Source organism: Phaseolus vulgaris, chromosome 3, assembly GCF_000499845.2.
Source record: "Phaseolus vulgaris cultivar G19833 chromosome 3, P. vulgaris v2.0, whole genome shotgun sequence".
Lineage (NCBI taxonomy): Eukaryota > Viridiplantae > Streptophyta > Magnoliopsida > Fabales > Fabaceae > Phaseolus > Phaseolus vulgaris.
In genome coordinates this window covers 35,412,599-35,433,067 of record NC_023757.2, presented here as the reverse complement: position 1 = coordinate 35,433,067, position 20,469 = coordinate 35,412,599, and the positions used below count along the sequence as shown (strand labels likewise).

General features: G+C 33.0%; 3 protein-coding genes across 4 annotated transcripts; all 3 read left to right on the top strand.

The window, feature by feature from the left end:
• Positions 1 to 254: 254 nt before the first annotated feature.
• LOC137807329 (uncharacterized) lies at positions 255 to 6,047 on the top strand. Its single transcript, XM_068607933.1, has 16 exons — positions 255 to 763; positions 844 to 872; positions 969 to 1,080; positions 1,175 to 1,272; positions 1,362 to 1,458; positions 1,652 to 1,741; positions 1,851 to 1,913; positions 2,069 to 2,143; positions 2,228 to 2,293; positions 2,386 to 2,463; positions 3,106 to 3,216; positions 3,299 to 3,376; positions 3,463 to 3,582; positions 4,669 to 4,712; positions 4,794 to 4,821; positions 5,736 to 6,047. The coding sequence occupies exons 1-16, from the start codon at positions 731 to 733 to the stop codon at positions 5,748 to 5,750; spliced, it is 1,137 nt and encodes a 378-aa protein (XP_068464034.1). The 5' UTR covers positions 255 to 730; the 3' UTR covers positions 5,751 to 6,047.
• A 3,025-nt stretch (positions 6,048 to 9,072) lies between these two features.
• Positions 9,073 to 15,311, top strand: LOC137807327 (uncharacterized). Of its 2 annotated transcripts, XM_068607931.1 has the most exons (7): positions 9,073 to 9,481; positions 9,795 to 9,865; positions 11,107 to 13,394; positions 13,478 to 13,738; positions 14,645 to 14,766; positions 14,865 to 15,097; positions 15,173 to 15,311. In XM_068607931.1, exons 3-7 carry the CDS (start codon positions 11,140 to 11,142, stop codon positions 15,281 to 15,283), a joined length of 2,982 nt encoding a protein of 993 aa, XP_068464032.1. In that variant the 5' UTR covers positions 9,073 to 9,481; positions 9,795 to 9,865; positions 11,107 to 11,139; the 3' UTR covers positions 15,284 to 15,311. The 2 variants fall into 2 exon arrangements, with proteins under 2 accessions (XP_068464032.1, XP_068464031.1); XM_068607930.1 differs by lacking the exons at positions 14,865 to 15,097; positions 15,173 to 15,311 and having other exon boundaries at positions 13,817 to 14,705.
• On the top strand, positions 15,284 to 18,731 carry LOC137807328 (uncharacterized). Its single transcript, XM_068607932.1, has 11 exons — positions 15,284 to 15,375; positions 15,434 to 15,526; positions 15,603 to 15,695; positions 16,015 to 16,404; positions 16,482 to 16,552; positions 16,655 to 16,744; positions 16,819 to 16,876; positions 16,952 to 16,996; positions 17,069 to 17,139; positions 17,241 to 17,323; positions 18,537 to 18,731. The coding sequence occupies exons 3-10, from the start codon at positions 15,645 to 15,647 to the stop codon at positions 17,308 to 17,310; spliced, it is 846 nt and encodes a 281-aa protein (XP_068464033.1). The 5' UTR covers positions 15,284 to 15,375; positions 15,434 to 15,526; positions 15,603 to 15,644; the 3' UTR covers positions 17,311 to 17,323; positions 18,537 to 18,731.
• Positions 18,732 to 20,469: the final 1,738 nt, after the last annotated feature.

The following is a 20,469-nucleotide window of genomic DNA, read 5'->3' as shown; positions in this document are numbered from 1 at the left end:
AGCACAAGGTCTGCAACATATATAGCAGTTGCTATTGTGATAAAAAGAAAATAGCTAATGACCACCGTGGCGTGATGAAGCAAATATTGTGTAGATTATTGGCAGCATTTTAGAGAAATTTTAGTTATGGATGAATCAGAAAAAGAAAACAAGTAGCTGGAGGAGTTATGTGCGTTGGGACATAACAAAACAATGGACATTGATTAGGAAAGGAGAAGTAAATAAGAACCCGAAGGATGCACAGCATAAACATTGATTAGGAGATGAAAGTCGCATCCCAACCAACAAAAATAGAAAACAAAACCCTGCACGTCTAATTCAAGGGATGTTTGCTTTCACTTCATTTCATCCCAGACTCAAAAGGATTCTCTAGTTAGGCGCCATAATTCACAACCAAAATAAAGTTCGCAATTGCCACCTTGCATCTATATAACCAATCAAGAACTGCCACGTCACTGTCTCTCCAAGAAAAAGTGCAGGTTAAGCCAGCTGTGGATGTTTAATTGGAGGGTACAAAACAAATAGTCCAGATTCGAGTGTAGAGTATAATTGGGAGACATAGTCATAATTCAGAATTCAGCACCCCCAACCATAGCACCCGTTAAATTATTGTTTCCCCTTCAAATTTGGGCACCGCTCAAAACCTCAGAATTTAGATCTAAAACTAACACTACTCACTCCAGTCACACGCAGAGCCCAGAAACACAACCACTTTCTCACTCTAACAGCAATGCCTCCCACTGAAGGAGACTTCGATCTTAGGGTAAAACTCCGAGAATCTCTATTCACGTTTTTTTACTCCGTCTCTATTTCTCTTACTCTCTCTCTTTCTCTTCTCTGCAGCAACCTTCTCAATCTGCTTTAGCATCCGGGTTAGTTTAGTACCTCAAAAAACCCTATCCTCTTCAATTATTTTTTCTTCCACTGTAATCCATTTCGTAGGGTTTTCGTTCTCTCATTTGTTTCAGAGAGTACACGTTCGCCGATGTGGAGAATTTGGAGCATTGCGCTAAGTATATCAACCAATCGCTCGTCACGTTCGGATTCCCTGCTTCGCTCGATCTCTTCGCAAATGACCCCGTGAGAATTTAACTGATCTTCACTTAACATCGTTTTTTGCGCCAATGTGTGGTCGTATGTTATTTGAACGGTGTTGTTTTGGAAAATGTGGTAGGTTTCCATTGCGAGGACGTGCAATTGCATTTACTTTCTGCTCCAACAGAGACAGCGCGATGTTGAATTTAGAGAGTCTGCTAATGATCAAAGACAACGGTAGTTTCCATATTAACCTTTGTTTAGTGTTCCCTCGTGATGCATTATCTGACCGAGTTCAATGTGTTTTGCTTTTGATGTTGTTGTAGACTGTTGTCTGACATCTCGAGGTTAGAAGCCAAAGTGGAGAGGCTTGAAGGTCAACTGCAAGTCAAAGACAGGGAGATAGCGACTATTACTAGAACAGTAAGGAGATGCTTGGATTTCTTGTTTTGACAAACGTAAAGCATATTATTGTCTTGCTTAAATGAAGTGTTCAGAAGCGTGTTTCTATTATGCATGCGAACAACAATTTCCTTATCTGTGCACTGATGCCACTAGAGTTTATTTGTGTAGTTATTTATTTTATTTCAAATGGGGTTAAATTCCTGTGGTGTAGGAAGCTAAAAACACGGCAGCTTTGAAGGCTCAAATTGAGAAGCTGCAACAGGAGAGGGATGAGTTTCAGAGAATGGTTATTGGTAATCAGGTTAGAATTTGATCTACTTTGCTTATTGTGGCGTCTTCTTTGGATGACCCTACTTCAAAATGGATAACCCTCTGACTCTTGTCAATCTGACTATTGAATGGTGTTAAAGCAAGTAAAGACTCAACAACTGCATGAGATGAAGAAGAAGGAAAAGGAATACATAAAATTGCAGGTGAGATGTCTTTGCTTTTTGTATAGTTCGATGAGAATTGAATTTTGGTGATTGGTTCTCTTGCTTCATAGGAACTTTACCGATGCTTGATTGCATGATTTCCGCAGTTTATTAGGTTTTGAAAATGATGAAGGGCTGGTGTTTTGTATTTGCAGGAGAAGCTAAACCAAGTTTTAATGGAGAAGAAGAAAGAGTCTAGGTCCGGCATGGAGATAATGAATTTGCTTCAGGTACAAGCTATCCATTTAGTTTGGACTTTGCTTGGAAGATATTCAGTTTCATGATGGTTTGGTATTTATAATGTGTGTAAACAGAAGGAAGGGAGGCAACGTGGAACATGGAATGGGAAGAAAGCTGACAATGATTTTTACAAAAAGATTGTATGCTGAATAATAAGCTTTCACATTGTTATTATAGCTCTTTGCATTCTGGAAATATCCTCATCACATACACTTTAATTTAATACTGAAAGGTGGATGCTTATGAGGCAAAAAATCAAGAACTGATGGCAGAGAATACTGATTTCAGAGCATTGTTGAGATCAATGCAGGTAAGTTCCTGATTTGTAATTATTGTTATATGCTGAAATTTCCACTTGCTGGTAATTTATGAATGCAATGTGTTTCTTTTTTTCACATTTCACTGATTCTCCTTGATGTAATTTGTATTTTTCATGAACTTTTGCTTTGTTATCATTCAGTCACTATATGCTGCCTCTTTTTTTTAATTTTTCATCTTGCCTTCAATTTTAGAGAGTTCTCTTCCCCTGATATTCCCTTTCTTCCCATGCCAATTTTTATGTGTGAATGTATGTGTATGTACACACCTGTGCTGTACATGAATGGGTTTGCCATTTTCATTCCATTATCCTTTTCATTATTAAAAATTTATGTTTTTGGTTTTGACACAAAGTCAACAATATAAAAAATTTGATGTGTTTTGGGAATCAATTATTTTGTCATGCAAAGTGCAAAATGATGGATGGCCATGTTAACTAAACGGGAAATGGAAGATCATTAACATGGTAGTGTATTTGTGGTATTATATTTCTTTTCTTATTTCATCTAATATTCTAATTTATGTCTCCTACGGTCTTTTACTTTCCTCTGTATGAAGGCCTTTATTCTTGATGCGCCCTCTAAAGCAGGTTCCTCAACCTAGATTATGAGATTTGTGAGTATACTGATTACAGGTGGATATGCGTGATTTCTTAAATGCGCCTAACGGACTACCAAAGCAATCTCTCACTGGCAATGAAAGAGTTGAAAGTGATCCTTTACAATCTCCATTGGTTGGAAAAATGGTAAGGAAGTTTATTTAGTTTTCATACTTTGTTCCTCTTTCAAACTGCCTTTTGAAATTGTTAATGAGTTTGTTACTTGCAGGACGTATTTGACCTTCCTTTTCATATGGCCAGAGATCAAATAGAAGAAAGCCTTCGTAACAAAATGACTTCTATAAAGGTTCTTACTGGTTTTTATCTTCAAGTATTTACGTATATGAACTGTTTGTCTGTGGTTGATAAGTGCTTGAAAATTGAAATATGAAGGAGCGCATGGTTCAATTGCAAGATGCTCAAAAGGAAGCAGAAGTTACTTCGGAGGCTACTGAGAGGGAACTTGAGCTTGAAGCTCAGCTTGTTGAAGCAAGAAGCATCATACAGGAGCAGGTAGTGTTTTGTGTTCTTTCGAGTTAGGTCACAGGCATTTAGAGCCTGTTTGATACTTTGATTGTGATATAAAATCAACCAAAACTGCTTTTTAGTTAGAGAAGCTCTTGTTTTTTATGTTTAATAGTGTTTGGCCAAAATGCAAAATGATAATGACAGCTGGAAAAAAACTGATGTGTTAAAAGAATCAAGAATAGAAGCTTCGCTGGTGTACTTAGCCAGAAAATGTTGGGAAAATAGAAAAAAATGGCAGTACTGCTGTTTTGAGTATTTCTGTCTATATATATGCTAGGGTAATTGATATTTCTAAATACTCTAAATTTTCAACTGTTGCAGACTAAATATTGTTTTGTCTCTCTACTCAAGCAAGTCTATTCCTGTTACGGTCACAATATGGCCACTAATTTAAAGGCTTAAATCCACTTCTGTTTCCCGTAGTTGTGAATGTGCAATTTTGATTCCTATAAAAATTTAATGGCATGTTTCTTTAATTTTCCAAAATTAAGCAATTTTGATCCACTCCTAATGCATTATTAATTTCTAAAATTCTCTAGTAATAATAGTTTGTTACTTATTCACACAGGATAGTCATAGTAATGTTTAATAATAAGTTTTAATATCTTTTATCACTGAAAAACACACAAGTAGTTTTGTTAGCAGTAGATGATATATTTATGTTGGACCAAAATTGTTTAGCTTTGGAAAACTAAAGGACCAAATCTGCTGTTAAATATTTTTTAGGGACCAAAATTGCACATTGTCGAAATTATGGAGATTAAAATTGGACTTAAGCCTAATTTAAATCTGTGACTTCTATTCTTCATTAACTGAAATTTGAAAAGCATGTGGATCAATATATATGTGGACTCTTTTTTAATATTTTTTTTTTCTGGGGGAGGGGGTGTCATGTCACTTTTATTGAGTATCAATTCAAACACTTCTCTCTTTCTATAAATCCAAGTAGTTTTCCTTTTAATCACGACTTTCAATATAATTGTCTGACAGTATTTTTTAGCATCGTTTTATGTTAATTTGACACTGCATTTCCAATTTAATTCAATAATGTGATAATGCATTGTATCACAGGCATCAATAATGTCTAAACATATTGCAAAATCGGATAGGCCAAGGTACTCTGTACTTTTGATTTGTTAACAACTATCTAATTATGAATAGATGCAGTATGTTTAAATTCTTTTCAACCTTTACAGGGAATCTATCATTCCAGCACCGGCTGAGGTATGTATTTTTATATATGTCTGTTTCAGCCAAGTATTTGTTACGTCCATTTAGCAATCCACCTCATTTCATATAATTAAGAATCTGAAGGTTTTTCATAGCGTGATTGGATTTGTGGTAATTGGTTGGTAAGTAGCTTTGGAAAATTATTTGTAGTGAGGTATACTTTATTTTGTAAGGCGATTATGGCCTTAAACTATCTTCAGGGACTTCTCATTACTTGGATATCCAATCGGAGTCTATGTTTCTTGAGTTTCTAATCGAGATAGTTTATAGTTTTCTCGTGTGATATAGCATCTGACATTTTGTATGTCCAAAAGTTCTCACGTGAACTTTACGATGCTGGAAATATCTTCAAAATGTAGTCTTCTAAAGCCCACCGGTTTCCTTGTTGTGGAAGTAACTGGTTGACCTTTCCGACACCTGGTTTTGTAGAGAAAACTGATCTGTACCTGAAATTCTGAAGCTAAGTTGTTAGCACTGAGAATTATAGAAATATAAAGGATTGTAGAAAAGGATTTCCATCATACTAACTCCTGTACTAGTGCAGAAGGGATATTAGTGTTGGCATGGTCTTGTGTGCCTTTGTGGTGGTAGCAGGTGTTGGTGTAGAAAGAGAGGTGTGGTGATGACCTTTAGCATTAACCATTTTTGTGGCCTTCGTTCCTTTTAAATGATGGTTTAATTATCTTCGCTTGAAATGTTTATTAACATATGATTTACGATTCAATCATAAAGTCGATATCATTATCCTTTGCATAATTATACTGGTAATTGGCAGCTTCTAATATGAAATGAGGTAATGTTATTGTGTTTATGGTGTCACTTACAGCTGTAGATTTATTGTTACTTACTTCTCTATCAGTTACATTGATGGGGACAGCGTTGTGAAATTACTCTTGATTGATTTGCAGGCAGTATGTAATTAACAAAACCGAGGATACTCACATTTGATGCATGGCATGATTAACTGAGTTGATTCTGCAGTATAACAGAAACGGATATCGTGCTTTTAAATTATTTAACTAATCTTGCTTGTCCATCCTGCACTGTCCTACTTCATGTTAACAGGCAGGGTATGGTCTTTGTAATTATTAGAATGTTGTAATTAGTGGTATTGTATCCTTGAAACTGGTAGAAGCAAAAGTAGATATTATGCATGTCACAAGGACCATTCAAACTACGTAGCATTTAAGATCGACAGCTAGAGAGATTTTATGATACCACTCTTGTCTCTTCCAAAATTAATTTTCTCATTTATTTGGTTCACGTAAATTTATTGAAGACATGGTTGTGGTAGTTTTCAAAGATGAATGTGGAGGGATTAGTCGGGCCCAGTGCTCTACAAAGCGCATTGAAGGCTATTTAAATGCGGTGGAATTTTTATTTCGAATTCTAGTTGTATTTGTCAATACTGATTTGCGAAACTGATTTATATTTGAAGTGTTGAGTAATATCAAAAGTAAAAAAGGATATGATTTGTAAATAAAGAGAGACGTCGAGCTACATGTTTCTCCAAGTTTAATTATCCATCATCAATAATTTAAAGCTCGAGTATCAATGATATAGAATAATGTAGAAACTAACGAGATTGCAATACACTATACAAGTTGAATGACTAAAATCAAGAAGAAAAAAAATAATTGTTCGTGATGATGACAAAGTACCTAGTTATAGAGTTTTATATTCCATGATATGAATATTGAATTTTAAAGGGACAAGAGAAAACTGTGATTAGTATTAATGAGATAAAACGGACGTGACCATAAAATGTGAAGTAATTGTATTTGAAGAGATATTGGTATAGCATCAGTTGAATACATGTAAAAAAGGCTATCAGAAGCAATAATAGAGGATTATATTGTATGATGATTTGTTTTTAAAGAGATGAATGAAACTAGGAAGGACATTTATGCAAGTTGTTAAGAAAGATGTTATCTTAAATAGTTTTCAAGAGTTGGTCTTTTACCGAGTTGCATGGCCTGGGGTGATGTATGTAACTGACCTTACGAATAAGACTTGAATGGTTATTTTGAATTTGTTTTTTTATAATGATTTCGATGAATGACATAGCTGTTGAGTGAACATGGGAAATTTCGTACAGCTACGCAATATATAAATAGTAGGATTTTCTTACCCCTTTTTTGTTTGCCCATAGGAGTTCATTCATTCTAAAGGCTTCCTATGTCACCAGGGTTCTTTCAGTAGACAGGCTAGCAAGCGTTGTTTCCAGCATGTAGGCCCAAAAGGCTTTTAAATGCGTATGCCATCCAAAACACTAACTCCAACAAGTTACTTGTTTTTGAAGAGTGATGATGATGAGGTTGATAGGTTGCAGGTTATAGTTACAACTAACCAGGCCTACTATGGCTTACCAAGATACATTCTCCATCTCATCCATTGTGGATGTGATAGCTTTTGGGTTTATGATCAAGTTTGGTGCCCCCATCTTATGAATCTATACTGCTTCACAAAATATGGACTTCAAGGAATGTTTCTCCACTTTTTACTGTTTTTGGACAAAAAACGTTAGTCCCACCACTTTATAACTCAAGATAAGCTCTAATGTGTGTATAAAAGGAAACACCTCTTCTCTTATAATTTACTTTTAGAAACAAACCTAAATAATAACAAACTGTTTGAACCTATAATTGCTATAACCACGTCTATTTCTATTGAATATCGAGTCTTTTAAAAGGATTTACCGACAGATTCACCAACAATAAGATTTGAGTTAAATTTATATAAAATGATAAACACTACAATCTAAACATTAAAAACAATATCCATGAACTGAGCAAGAAAATTTCACCAATAAAACTTTTGATAATAACACTGAATTTTTTTTATCTACATCTATTTAACAACCAACTATAATATTATTTTAATAATTTTTGTATTTCATTTCATTACAAATTTACTATTTTTTTATTAAAACTATCACAGCAAGGTTGTGTATCAATATATTTTTGACATTTAACATAAGAAAATGGTTGTAGAAGTATTTGCCTCCCTGTAAATATGACCTAAAAAAAAACTTGGTTAGACCATATATGTTTTTTAGTATCTAGAAGATTAAATTTAAATTCTTCAAAAGAGTATACCACTCTGGTAGAACCGTATATGAATTAGAGATTGTTCCATCATTTCTCGTGCAAATTCAATGAGTAATACTCCATTAGCTTAAAAAACAGATGTTTAGGCACTAAATTAAGAGGGAAACTCTCGAGATACGCACGCTTTTGATTTTTAAAAATACCACCACAACAGAATGCTCCAGGTTTGTCTCTAGATGAATCATCACTCTTTCACTTGATCCGACCATGTTATGGAATTGATGACATTTTTCAATCACAAAATATTTTGATGCTAAATTTCACCTAAATACGTACTTTGTGCCCCCATTCGCAATAATTATTTCTAAAACGTGAGGATATATTCAAACATTTTGTGGACAACTTAACAAAAAATAACGGGTGAAACACAAATTATCCATCCTTTGATTATCGGTTGATTATGAGTTTAAATGCAGAAATAATTTCATTACGAATGAAGAGTTAAAGCTGTATATAGTAAACTTTTCTTGTACCATAGTAAACTATACGAAGAGTTATTACTCTATTAAATTCATTTTCTAAATGATTTCATACAAAACTAGTTTAGAATTTATTTTCACTCTATTTCTTTCTCACTAAATAATTTAATTCAGCTTTATTTTTACTAAATTTATTTTTATTTTCATTTATTCAATTTCTTTTTGAAAAAATTAAGTTGAGCTAAATTTAAGACCCTTCAAATTTAGATCATAAATGTTTACACGTGAATGGCAAAAAGGGGAGACTTCACAAAGTGGGGTTTCATTTACCAAATCAGTCTTCAACAATAGATACATAAAAAAATGCGTATCTGTTATGTGCATGAATCAGAATGAAAATCTAGAGCCAGTTATGTTTCAAGTCTTTTAACCAGAGTGAGGGAATTTTTTACATGATCGTCATGAATCACTACACCATTTTCTATCTATGGTAACATTTTTCTAGTAACATTTATTTAAAATGTTACAGTATATTAATTTTAATTATTATAGTAACACTTTTTTACATAAATGTTACTATAAATAAAATAAATATAAATTTTAATTATTTAGTAACAATTTTGATATAAATGTCACTATACACTAAACAAACAGTAACATTTTATAAATAAATATTATAATTTGTAAATTTAAACTACTATTATCTCTTAAATTTTTTAATTTAGTAAAGTTTTTAAATATTACACTTAATTAAATTTATACAAAATATACTTTCAATTTTTCACTTTCCTCTTCGTCACTCTCGCAGTCTCGTTCGTCACTCTCGCCGTTCCTCTTCACTCTCGTCGTTCCTCTTCGTCACTCTCCCAGTCTTGCCGTTCCTCTTCGTCACTCTCGCAGTCTCGTTCGTCACTCTCGCCGTTCCTCTTCACTCTCGTCGTTCCTCTTCGTCACTCTCCCAGTCTCGCCGTTCCTCTTCGTCACTCTCCCAGTCTCGCCGTTCCTCTTCGTCACTCTCTCAGTCTCGCCGTTCCTCTTCGTCACTTTCTCAGTCTCGCCGTTCCTCTTCCTCAGGTTTCACTCGGTTCTCCGTGCTTCATCTTTGTCCTTCTCGTTCTTTCGGAGGTAAAGATTTTCTCAATTGTTCAAACGCTTCAATTTGTTATTGGTTTCATTACAGTTTTTATTTCTCACATTTCAACCTTGGATTAGTGTTTATTTAGTAGGTGATTATTGCGGTTTCATTTTCGAATGATTAATTTGTGTTTGATTTCAGTATTAAAACGCTAATAATTAGTGATTCTCTCATTGATTTGGTACAAGACGTGTTGATTCTGATTTGGCAGTGTTATGATAATATTAATTATTTGATAGATCTTTTCTTCTAGTGGTAATTGGAGATTTTGTTGATTTGCTTTTTATTTATTTCTCGATGCAGTTAACTCTGCTCCATTTCCAGCTTGTGCTCAAGTGATAATTGTGGATTTCTATTTAGGACTACAGCTGAAGGTATGTCTCGGAACATCACTGTTCCAGTTGCTATGTATAACCTCTTTTTCCATGTTTTTCCTGCCTTTTCAATGATTTTCACTATTAGGATGTCTTTGTGGGAAAACTGGAAATAATGTTGTTAATGAAAGGGAATATGTAACATGTTGGATTTAAGGATTGCATAGCAAATAAGAGAGTTATACATGGGAAATAATGAGCCTAGCTAGCTGGTATACATCAGGACTTAATTAATTTCTCGTTGCAGTGCCTATAATCAGTGTTGTGTTTAGCAAATTAAAGTCTACCCTAGATAGCTAGTACCGAAACCAGTGGCATGTCCAGTACTTATAGAAATAGTTTCTGAAACATTGGCAAAAACCAGTCCATGGAATTCTAAGTAACATGCTTATTTAGATTCGGTGGATGGTGTAATCAAGAGAGGGGAACCTTTATTGCTGTGTGTACAATTTTGATAACATGGAACTGAATTTTAACTTTGTCAGAGAGCTCAACCAAACCACTATATTGGATACATATAATTCAGAATATAAGCCACGAGACAAAAGATATAAAGAAGAGTGTAGGACCCTGCCACCCAAAATCTCCCTGGAGCTCATGGGTCCTAACCTTGTGCCTTTTGCCAGACTAGAATGACCAACTAATCAATTTTCAAAAGATTCCAATGTTTTTCCTCACATATCATCAACAACCCTTCCTTTTATTAATCTTATCTTTACAAGTCACTCACACTAAGCAACCCACTAAACTAATGCATATTAGCTACCTAATACGTATAAATAACAGCGCTCCAACCATATTCAAATTCTTTATTTTTCCTTTCCTTAACCACCTTTCTATATCTCTACGTATTACCAGAGGAAAACCTGCAATTATTATTATTATCCAACAAAACAAATTGAAAGCCACAGTTACAAGACATGGCCTATTAACATATCTAATGTAAAATGCCTTTCATGAATCTCAAAACTTTACTTAATTCTCAAAAATAGATTGAATGGTTTAATTGGATTGAGTAAAACAGAGGCTAATTTTTATCTTCCTTATCCTCTACCGAGGCTACCATTTTGCCTACCTTCAATGCTTCATTGTTATTTCACATCATGTTGATTGTATCTTGTATTCTAGTTTTGATCTTTTTTTATTCTTAGAATTTAAATTGTTGAATAGTTACTCTCCTTTAATTTCTCAAGTTCATAGATAATTTTGTTATTAATAGATAATTTTTCATTTTTTATCAGGTATTTCATTTTTAGCTTCAAGACAACATAAGCATGGACAAGAATTGGGTGGTAGCACCTAGAACATCTACTAGGTATTTAAATGGTTTGGAATTTTTTCTAAATTTTGCATTTGAAAATGCTGCACAAGGAGATGAGATTTTATGTCCCTGCAAAAAGTGTAATAATTGTACTTGGGGTAACCGAAAGTATGTGCATGAGCATTTATTGTGTGACGGATTTGATAGAAATTATACTAGATGGGTTTTTCATGGAGAGGGTGGATCTTCAAAGAAGATATATGGTGCTGATAGAGAGAAATATTGTATGTCTAAGGTTTTGGATGGTTTGTTGGAGGAAACTTTTATGATGCCCACAGATCTTGAAGAAAATGAATTCAATGATATTATAGATGAAGATAATGAAGAGCTTGATACTGAAACAACTAGATTTACCAAATTGATACGTGATGCTCATCAAGAAGTATACCCAGGTTGTAAAAATTTCTCTAAGTTATCAGTCATTGTTCGATTGCTACATATTAAGAATCTCCATGGATGGAGTAATGTTTCATTTGATATGTTGCTGAAATTTTTAGAAGAGTTACTTCCTGAAAACTCTTGTTTGCCATCATCATACCAGGATTGCAAGTTCATCATTAAGGACTTGGGTTTTAATTATGAAAAGATTGATGCATGTCCTAATGACTGTGTTTTATTTCGGAAGGAGTATGTGAATGAAGTTAGGTGTCCTAAATGTGGTTCTTCTAGATATAAAGAAAAGAAGCATAAAAATTCTAGAAGAAAAGTTTCCTGTAAGGTTGCTTCACGTCCAATTCCAGCCAAGGTTTTGAGGTACTTTCCTTTAAAACAAAGGATAAAAAGGTTATTTATGTCATCAAAAACTGCTATGTCAATGAAATGGCATGATGAAGGTCGTACTAAAGATGGAAAGCTAAGACATCCAGCTGATTCACTTGCTTGGAAAACCTTTGATTCTCTACATCCTAACTTTGCATCAGATCCTCGAAATGTGAGGCTTGGGTTAGCAAGTGATGGATTTACTCCATTTAAGATGATGGGCAAAGGACATAGTATTTGGCCCGTGGTTTTAATGACTTATAATTTAGCTCCATGGGATTGTATGAAACAACCTTACTTAATGTTGTCATTAGTAATTCCTGGTCCTTCTTCCCCTAAAAGTAGTATTGATATTTATTTAGAACCTCTTATTGATGAGTTGAAGGAGTTGTGGGAGAAAGGGTTTGAAACTTATGATGCTTCTAGCAAACAGTTTTTTCAGGCACATGTTGCATTACTTTGGACTATTAGTGACTTGCTTGCTTATACTATGTTATCAGGTTGGAGTACAAGTGGAAAATTGGCATGCCCGGTATGTAACTACCACACATGCTCTAGGTACTTAAACAATAGTAAAAAGATGTGTTATATGTGTCATCGAAGATGGTTAGACTCAAAACATAAGTGGCGAAAAGATAAGAAGTGTTTTGATGGTAACCAAGAATTGAGAGGAATACCTACTCCATTAACAGGGTCTAACATATTGGATATATTAGGTGATAGAAAAAATGTATTTGGAAATGCTCAGAAAAAGAAAAGAAAGAAACATGATCCATGGACCAAAAAGAGTATATTCTTTAACTTGCCATATTGGGAGACTAATTTGCTTCGTCACAATCTTGATGTCATGCATATTGAAAAGAATATATGTGAAAATGTAATAAGAACATTATTGAATATAGAGAGGAAACCAAAGGAGCATCTGAGAACCCGTCTTGACTTGGTAGAGATGGGTATAAGGAAAGACCTTCATCCTATAAATATAGGACCAAACAAGGTATTCCTTCCACATGCAAGATTTTCACTTTCGGTAAAAGAAAAAGACATCTTTTGTCGTGTTCTAAAAGGAGTGAAAGTTCCAGAAAGTTATGGTTCCAATGTTTCTAGATGTGTTAATCTTGAACAACAAAATTTTCTTGGACTAAAAAGTCATGATTTCCATATATTGATGCAAGATTTGCTAAAAGTAGCAATTCGAAAAGTGTTGCCAAAAGAAGTTGCAAGAGTTTTAATGAAGTTAAGTTCTTTCTTCAAAATTTTATGCTCTAAAGTCATCATAATTGAGGAGTTTGATTCATTGGATGCAGAAATTGCCTTAATTCTATGTGAATTGGAGAGGATTTTTCCTCCATCTTTTTTTGTCATAATGGTTCATCTATCCATACATTTAGCGTATGAGGCTAAAATTGCTGGGCCTGTACATTACCGTTGGATGTATCCAATTGAAAGGTAATTCTTTTACTAACTCACTATTTTTTTTTGTAGTTATATTCTCCTCTTTTATTCCTAATCATAGTTTTATATTCTTATAGATTTCTCCATAGGTTAAAGGTCTACGTGCGTAATAGAAATTATCCGGAAGGTTCAATTGTAGAAGGGTATTTGGCGGATGAGTGTTTGACATTTTGCTCAAGATATTTGAATGATAATGTCCAAACAAAGTTCAACAAGCTGCCAAGGAATGTAGATGGTCCAATAGGGAATGGAGTGATGACTAGTTTGGAACCTCTAGAGTGGGAACAAGCTCACCGTTATGTGTTGTTTAATTGTGAGCTCATCAAGTCATTTGTCACGTAAGTATCCATATTTTTATCTTTTTGTATGAGATTTTAACTTTTGTGAGCTTATTAAAAAAAATTATATTTTTGCAGAGAACATGAGGAATTTCTTTCTAGTAATGCTTGTGAAGATTCAACAAGAAATTGGAATACGACGAAATATCAATATCTTACATTTCACACATGGTTTGAAAATCATGTTAACAATGTTGTTGTTAGTGAAGAGGTTAAATGGTTGGCTAAAGGGCCTAATAGTGTTGCTAGAAGATTTTTAGCTTATGTGATAAATGGGTACAAGTTTATTATTGAGGGTTGTGAGAGGCAGACACAAAACTTTGGAGTAATGGTTACTTCGTCTACTGTTAGGTTTAAAAATAAAGAAGATGAAAATCCTGAAGTAGAAAATGTTACCTACTATGGAGTTTTGAAAGATATAATAGAGTTAGATTATTATGGACACTCTAAGTTTGTGTTGTTTAGATGTGATTGGTTTGAGAGTAAGCAAGATCATTTTGGGTTAACACTAGTAAATTTTGGAAAGTTGATTTACAAAAGTGACCTTTTTGTATTTGCAACTCAAGTAAAGCAAGTATATTACACAGAAGATCCAACTGATAATTGGCACGTTGTCACTAAAACCACCCCTAGAGATTTGTTTGATGTAAATGGAGATTTAGAGAATGATGATATGGAAAACTACCTGGGAGATAAATTAGAAAGTCCTTTTTTTCATCAACCTATGATTGATGAAGATGAAGGTGAGCATGTTAGTTGGTTTAGGGATGATGTACCTGGAACAACAGTTGATACAAGTATAATGGATAATCATTGAACATGATATTAATGTTTTTTTAATGTAGTTTTTGTGTGTTTTTCTGTGTACAACTTTTTGTGGAATTACTTTTATAATTTTATGGCTAGTGGTGAGAAAGAAAAACCACCTTTGCTGGCGAAGAAATTTCCAAGTGGTTCTATGATTGAAATACTTGACGGGTTGGAAGAAACCGTATCAAGACTTAGTCAAACTCCAGTCCACCACATTGGTTAGTTATTTATATATGCTTATTTAAATAAGTAATTTGTTATTGTATATGTCTAGTTGGCAATGTACTGATTTTTTAATTTTATACATTATTAACAGGGTCTAGTAAAAGAAAAAGAGGCCCTACCAGATGTCTCAAGACTCATGGCTTGAGAGATGAAGAGCGTTTACCAGTTAAACTCAATGCTCTTGGCCAACCTGTTGGTACTTATCGAGCTGCATTGAGTAATTATCTGGGGACACTAGCTAGGAATGCACATCTTGCTCCTCTGACTTTCACTACTTGGAAAGGACTAAAAGATCACTGGGATGACATGTGGAAAATAGTCTTGGTACTTCACTAACTTTTTTATCTTTAATTATATATAATACTTAAATTCTGATATTTATTAATTGATGTGATGCAGTCAAAATTTGACATTGAAGAACGTGCTAGAAAGTGGGTTCTAGGAAGCATATCCTCAAGTTGGAGGAACCACAAATGTCGATTGAAGAAAAAATATTTTTTCCCAATATGACAGAGGATTACCACTTAAAGAATTGTCCCTTGAGTATTCCAGTTGACCAGTGGAAAGTTCTTGTTAAATTTTGGAAATCTGACATAGCCAAGGTACTTACATACTTTGATTGATTTTTATCTTTACTCTTCTCATGATTTTATTATAAAGGTTTGTAGTGAGAAGAACAAAGCAAGTAGAGCAAAATTTATTACTGTTCATACCACGGGAACTAAAACTTTTGCTGAGATACGATATGAAGAGGTTAGGCCAATTGCATAATTAGTGTATTAATGATTTTATTTCTCTTGTGCTAATATTTTTTTTTCTTCTGTGATAGGCACTGAAAAATACTGATGGAAGAGAGCCATCTCGTGCAGAAATGTTTATCATGACACATAAGCCTAGGAGTGAGGAAACCAAAAAAATTATTGTATGTAATCTGAATCATTATGTGTATCACGTTTCAATTCTGCTTCTTCTGAAAACTCTTGTTTGCTGCTGGTGCAGTAGTGATAGAGGTTGATCCAGTGTCTGAAAACCCCTTTTTCACGTTTCAATTCATTGGCCATATTGATTGGTACATAGGGAGGTTATTTTTAGGCAATGTCATGGTGTTTTCTACAGTTTTTGTGTGTTTTGGTCTTGTGAATTCAATTCTGCTTCTCTTTTTAACGCATATCAGAAAAATTTGTAACTTCATTTCCCTACTTTTATTCTTAATTATACCTCTTTTATTCATAATTATTCAGTCAAAGCTTGAGGATGCAGTTGCTTCTAGTTCAAAAGAACGAGATAAAACTTCCGATGATGTATTTTCCCAAGTCTTTGGAAAAGAGCGACATGGATATGTACGGACCTATGGAAAAGGGGTTGTGCCTTCAGACTTGTGGGGATCAAAATCTCAAATTGAGATACAAAAATTAGTTGATGAAGTTCAAAAAAATGCCCAAGTTGAGCTTCAAAGGATAAAAGAAAAAATGCAAGAAAAAATGCAAGAGGAGATGGAAGCCAAGCTAAAACAACAAGTAGAAGCAATGAAAATTGATCTTTTAAACAACATCAAATCTGCTTTCACTCAATTGCAAAGTTGTATTCCAGGAGTAATGACCCAAGATCTACAAGAAGAAATTGTTGTTGAGGTATATAATTTAAATTTTGCATTAAACTTATTATTGAATTAGATATTACACATTACATTTTGTTTACTTTAATGTAGAAACAAAGTCAGGCCACTCCTAGAAGCAAAAAGAGAAAAACAGAGAAAACTAACACGAAATTAGCTAAGGGGTGAACTCGTATAACATTTTTTCTTTATTTTGTTTTTATATTAATTATTAATTAATTTTGTTAATCTTGTTTTGGAATACATTCTACTATTTTATTATCCAGGAAATCAGAAGACCTTACAGTTGGAGTTGTCACACTTGAAAAAGATCTTAAGACACTCCAACATCCATCCACTGCCATTGAACTCTTCATGTAAATATAGTCATCTAAAATATGTTTCTAATTTTGTACTTTGATTTATTGGTTACTAACAATCATTATTACAGGGAGGAATTTGAAAATAATTATAAAGAAATAAATGTTGATTCAGAGAATGTTGAAAGAGTAAGTGAAATTAAAAAAATTGATATTTTAATTATTTGAAGTCACTGGTAATTAACATTTCTTTTGAAAAAATAGGTTCATAAAAAGGCTTTTAAAGCATGGAAGTGTATGACAAATGAAGTAAGTCTAAGTCTTTTTGTTTTATTTTAAGTAATTTAATATTGATTGACTTAATTATGATATTTGAATCAGGAAAAAGAAATTTATTTCAATAGAGCAGCCAGACTAAGAGGAAAACTACATTTCAGTACAGTAGAAGAAAGGTTATTAGTGTAATTTATTATAAGATCATAGTTGTATATGTTTATTTTGTTTCATTATTGTTTTGTTAATGAACTCCATCTAACACAAGTATTGAAATCAGTGGTGTTCAAAAGAAACAGATTGGAAAAAGAGAACGGAAACCAAAGCTTCATTTTGATGGGACGAATTAAAGTTCATGATTAGGTAATCAGATTTTTTTTTTATATTCTTTATTATAGTTGATGATGGTTCCATCTATTTGTTCTCATAGTTTCTTCTTTCAATTTGATTTCTTCTTTACAATTGCTTTATTGGAATCAAACACCTCGAACAAATAGTTTTAGCATTTGATTGAGTGTGACATCATTGTATTTCATATGATTTTGAAAATATGAATAAACATGTGGCCACCTATAGCCTCCTGCAGTCACATTGCCCTTCCATGTGGAGGAAGTTACTGCAGCCACTGTTTGCTTGCCTCATAAATGTAACATTGTTGCTTCATTTACATTAATCATTCATTTAAGTGACAGATTAAAAGCATTGACAGGAATATCCTAGAAAATGAGGTAAATTTAAATTTGAAACAGAGAGTTGAGATAATGCATTTGAATGATTTGGTCGCTTGTTTATTGTTTGGCATTTACTGCATATGCAACTACAAACAAGGCGGGGCTCACCAATAAAAGTCTGAGTGAGTTCATGTGCTTACCATTAAGTTATAAATAGGTTGAGAAAATCCCCATTCATTTAATAGTCAGTTCAAGCATTTATTTTTCTTTTTCTAAACCCAATTGCTGATGTAGTTAATATTTGGTACTATAATGTTTCTTATATTTTTGTAAGAAGGGTACATATTTCACTTCTGTGTTGTGCAACTATTTGATTGATCACAGAGCACTATTTGATTGATTCCTGCCATGTCTTTAATACTGTGTGCATTTCTCAATCTATGACCAGTAAAGGCCAATGAGGCATTCTTTGTTGCTCTTTTTTCTTAGTTTTTTAGTTAGTATGACATTAAGAAAGACAATGTACTTGTCATGAACAGGAAGTGAGGATTCTCCTAATGCTTAAAACAAGCAACACAGTAAAAACAAATTACCCCTTTATTCTGTAAAAAAAAACTACCGTCCACCTATACTCCCCCTATTAGTTGTTCTGACTATCAACACTTCATTTGTCTTTCTTAGGATTTGAGATGAGATAAATTGTTGACTAGTCGCAAGCTATATTTGAAGTGTGTAATTTTAGAATTTTTGTCATTGTTTCTTTCTTGAATATCTAAATAACTTATAGTAAATGTCTGCACATGTATGTTATGAGTTTAGTTGGTTCAGAACTATTCTTGGTATTTATCCTGTATTTCATTGAATTCAGTTGATATTTTAATTTACCTCTGTTTTTTTTTTTTCAGATTGGATATCTGCTGACTAATGTCACAAATTCAGTGTCACCAAATTTGATCCCATTAGTTAATGACTGTCATTATCATTCCCATGAACTGATTATGTGATTGTGAGACTCTAATCATAGTACATACTAGAAATTTTATGTGTGCTAGATGGTAAACACAAGTGACATGTATTCACAAGATATTTCTAAATTCATTTTCAACTATTGAAAATCCATTGAAATTATTGGCGTTTGTGTTGATAGATTTTTATTACTAACTTGTTTATAAAATAAAAACATGTAAACATAATTGACATCTTACAATCTAAATCTAAATTTAAATAATTTGTATAATTTTCTAATAAAAAAATTTACTAAAGATTTTTAGTAACATTTTTATAATGTTACTTTTTTGTTAAAAAAATATTACTAAAAAAATTTAGTAACATTTTTTAAATGTCACTTCTTTATTAAAAAAAGTTACTAAAGATTTTTAGTAATATTTTTATAATGTTACTTTTTAAAAAAAAATATAACTAAAAAGATTTAGTAACATTTTTAAAATGTTACTTATTTATTAAAAAAAGTTACTAAAAACTTTTAGTAATATTTTTATAATGTTACTTATTTATTAAAAAAAGTTACTAAAAACTTTTAGTAATATTTTTATAATATTACTGTTGTATTAAAAAACATTACTAAAAAGATTTAGTAACATTTTTAAAATGTCACCTTTTTAACAAAAAAAGTTAAAAAAATTTATAGTAACATTTTTATAGTGTTACTTTTTATTAAATAAATATTACTAAAAAGATTTAGTAATATTTTTAAAATGTTATCTTTTTATTAAATAAATGTTACTAAAAATATTTAGTGACATGTTTGTAAATGTATCTATTAAAATGTAAAAATGTTACCAAAAGTCTTTAGTTACATAGAATATCCGCTACATTTGATAAAATGTTAATAAATCTTATTAGTAACATTTTCTTTAATTTAGTAAATTTTTTTGATGTTACTAATTATTATATATGTAGTAGTGAATGAAGTAAAGAATAAGAATTAGTTGTGATCTCTAATGTCTTCGTCACAGCAGTTGAAGTGGCTGCATTAGACTTTGCCTAATCAGATAAATTATTATTAGATGATGAAATTTTTACAAAATGAAAAATAATACGAGTGTGTGCGAGCGAATATACCATTCTAATGTAAAGGTAGAAGCAGAAGTATCTGCATATACATAGTGTACATTTCAATCACGCCTTGCAATAGAAACGAAAACTCTGCTAACATGCATGGGGAAGCAACCTAAGGTCAAAGGCCTTCCATACACTTCTCTCACAGTAGTTTTGGTAGGACTCTTCATGAATGACATGGAGGACCAAGAAGAGAAACTTGAGCCACGCGAAGATGCCACAGACTCAGAATCGGAGCTGCAATCTAATCTTTGTAACATGTCCAAAACAATAACATCTTCCTCGTGGAAACAATCTTGGGATGAGTTCTTGCTTTTTCCACGCTTTACCCTTTTCCTCCAAAACCTTAGTCTTGACCGTGTTGAAGATTTGGGGTGTGGAATGCATGGCTTGGGAAGCCCCAGGCTGAGAAGTGCTGGTGGGGGACTCAGAGGAGGAAGATCATATTTTGGTTGTTCCTTTGCAACCCCTGGTTGCATTTCCCATTTGAAAGGAACCCCTTCCCCACTCCTATAGTAAGAGTTGCGAGAGGAGCACCCCAGAGAGGATCTCTTTGAAAGAATTTTGCTCAATGACATATTCTCATACTCAAAAGCCATCATAACTTTTTTCCAATAAAGAATGTCAGACCAGGTTCTGTTTATATAGGATGGAGAATGGAGTATTTGGTATACAATGGTTTTTATACGTAAACACTGTTTTGACCATCATAAAGAGACTCATATATATAATTAATCTTTTTGTTAATTAGATTGATTG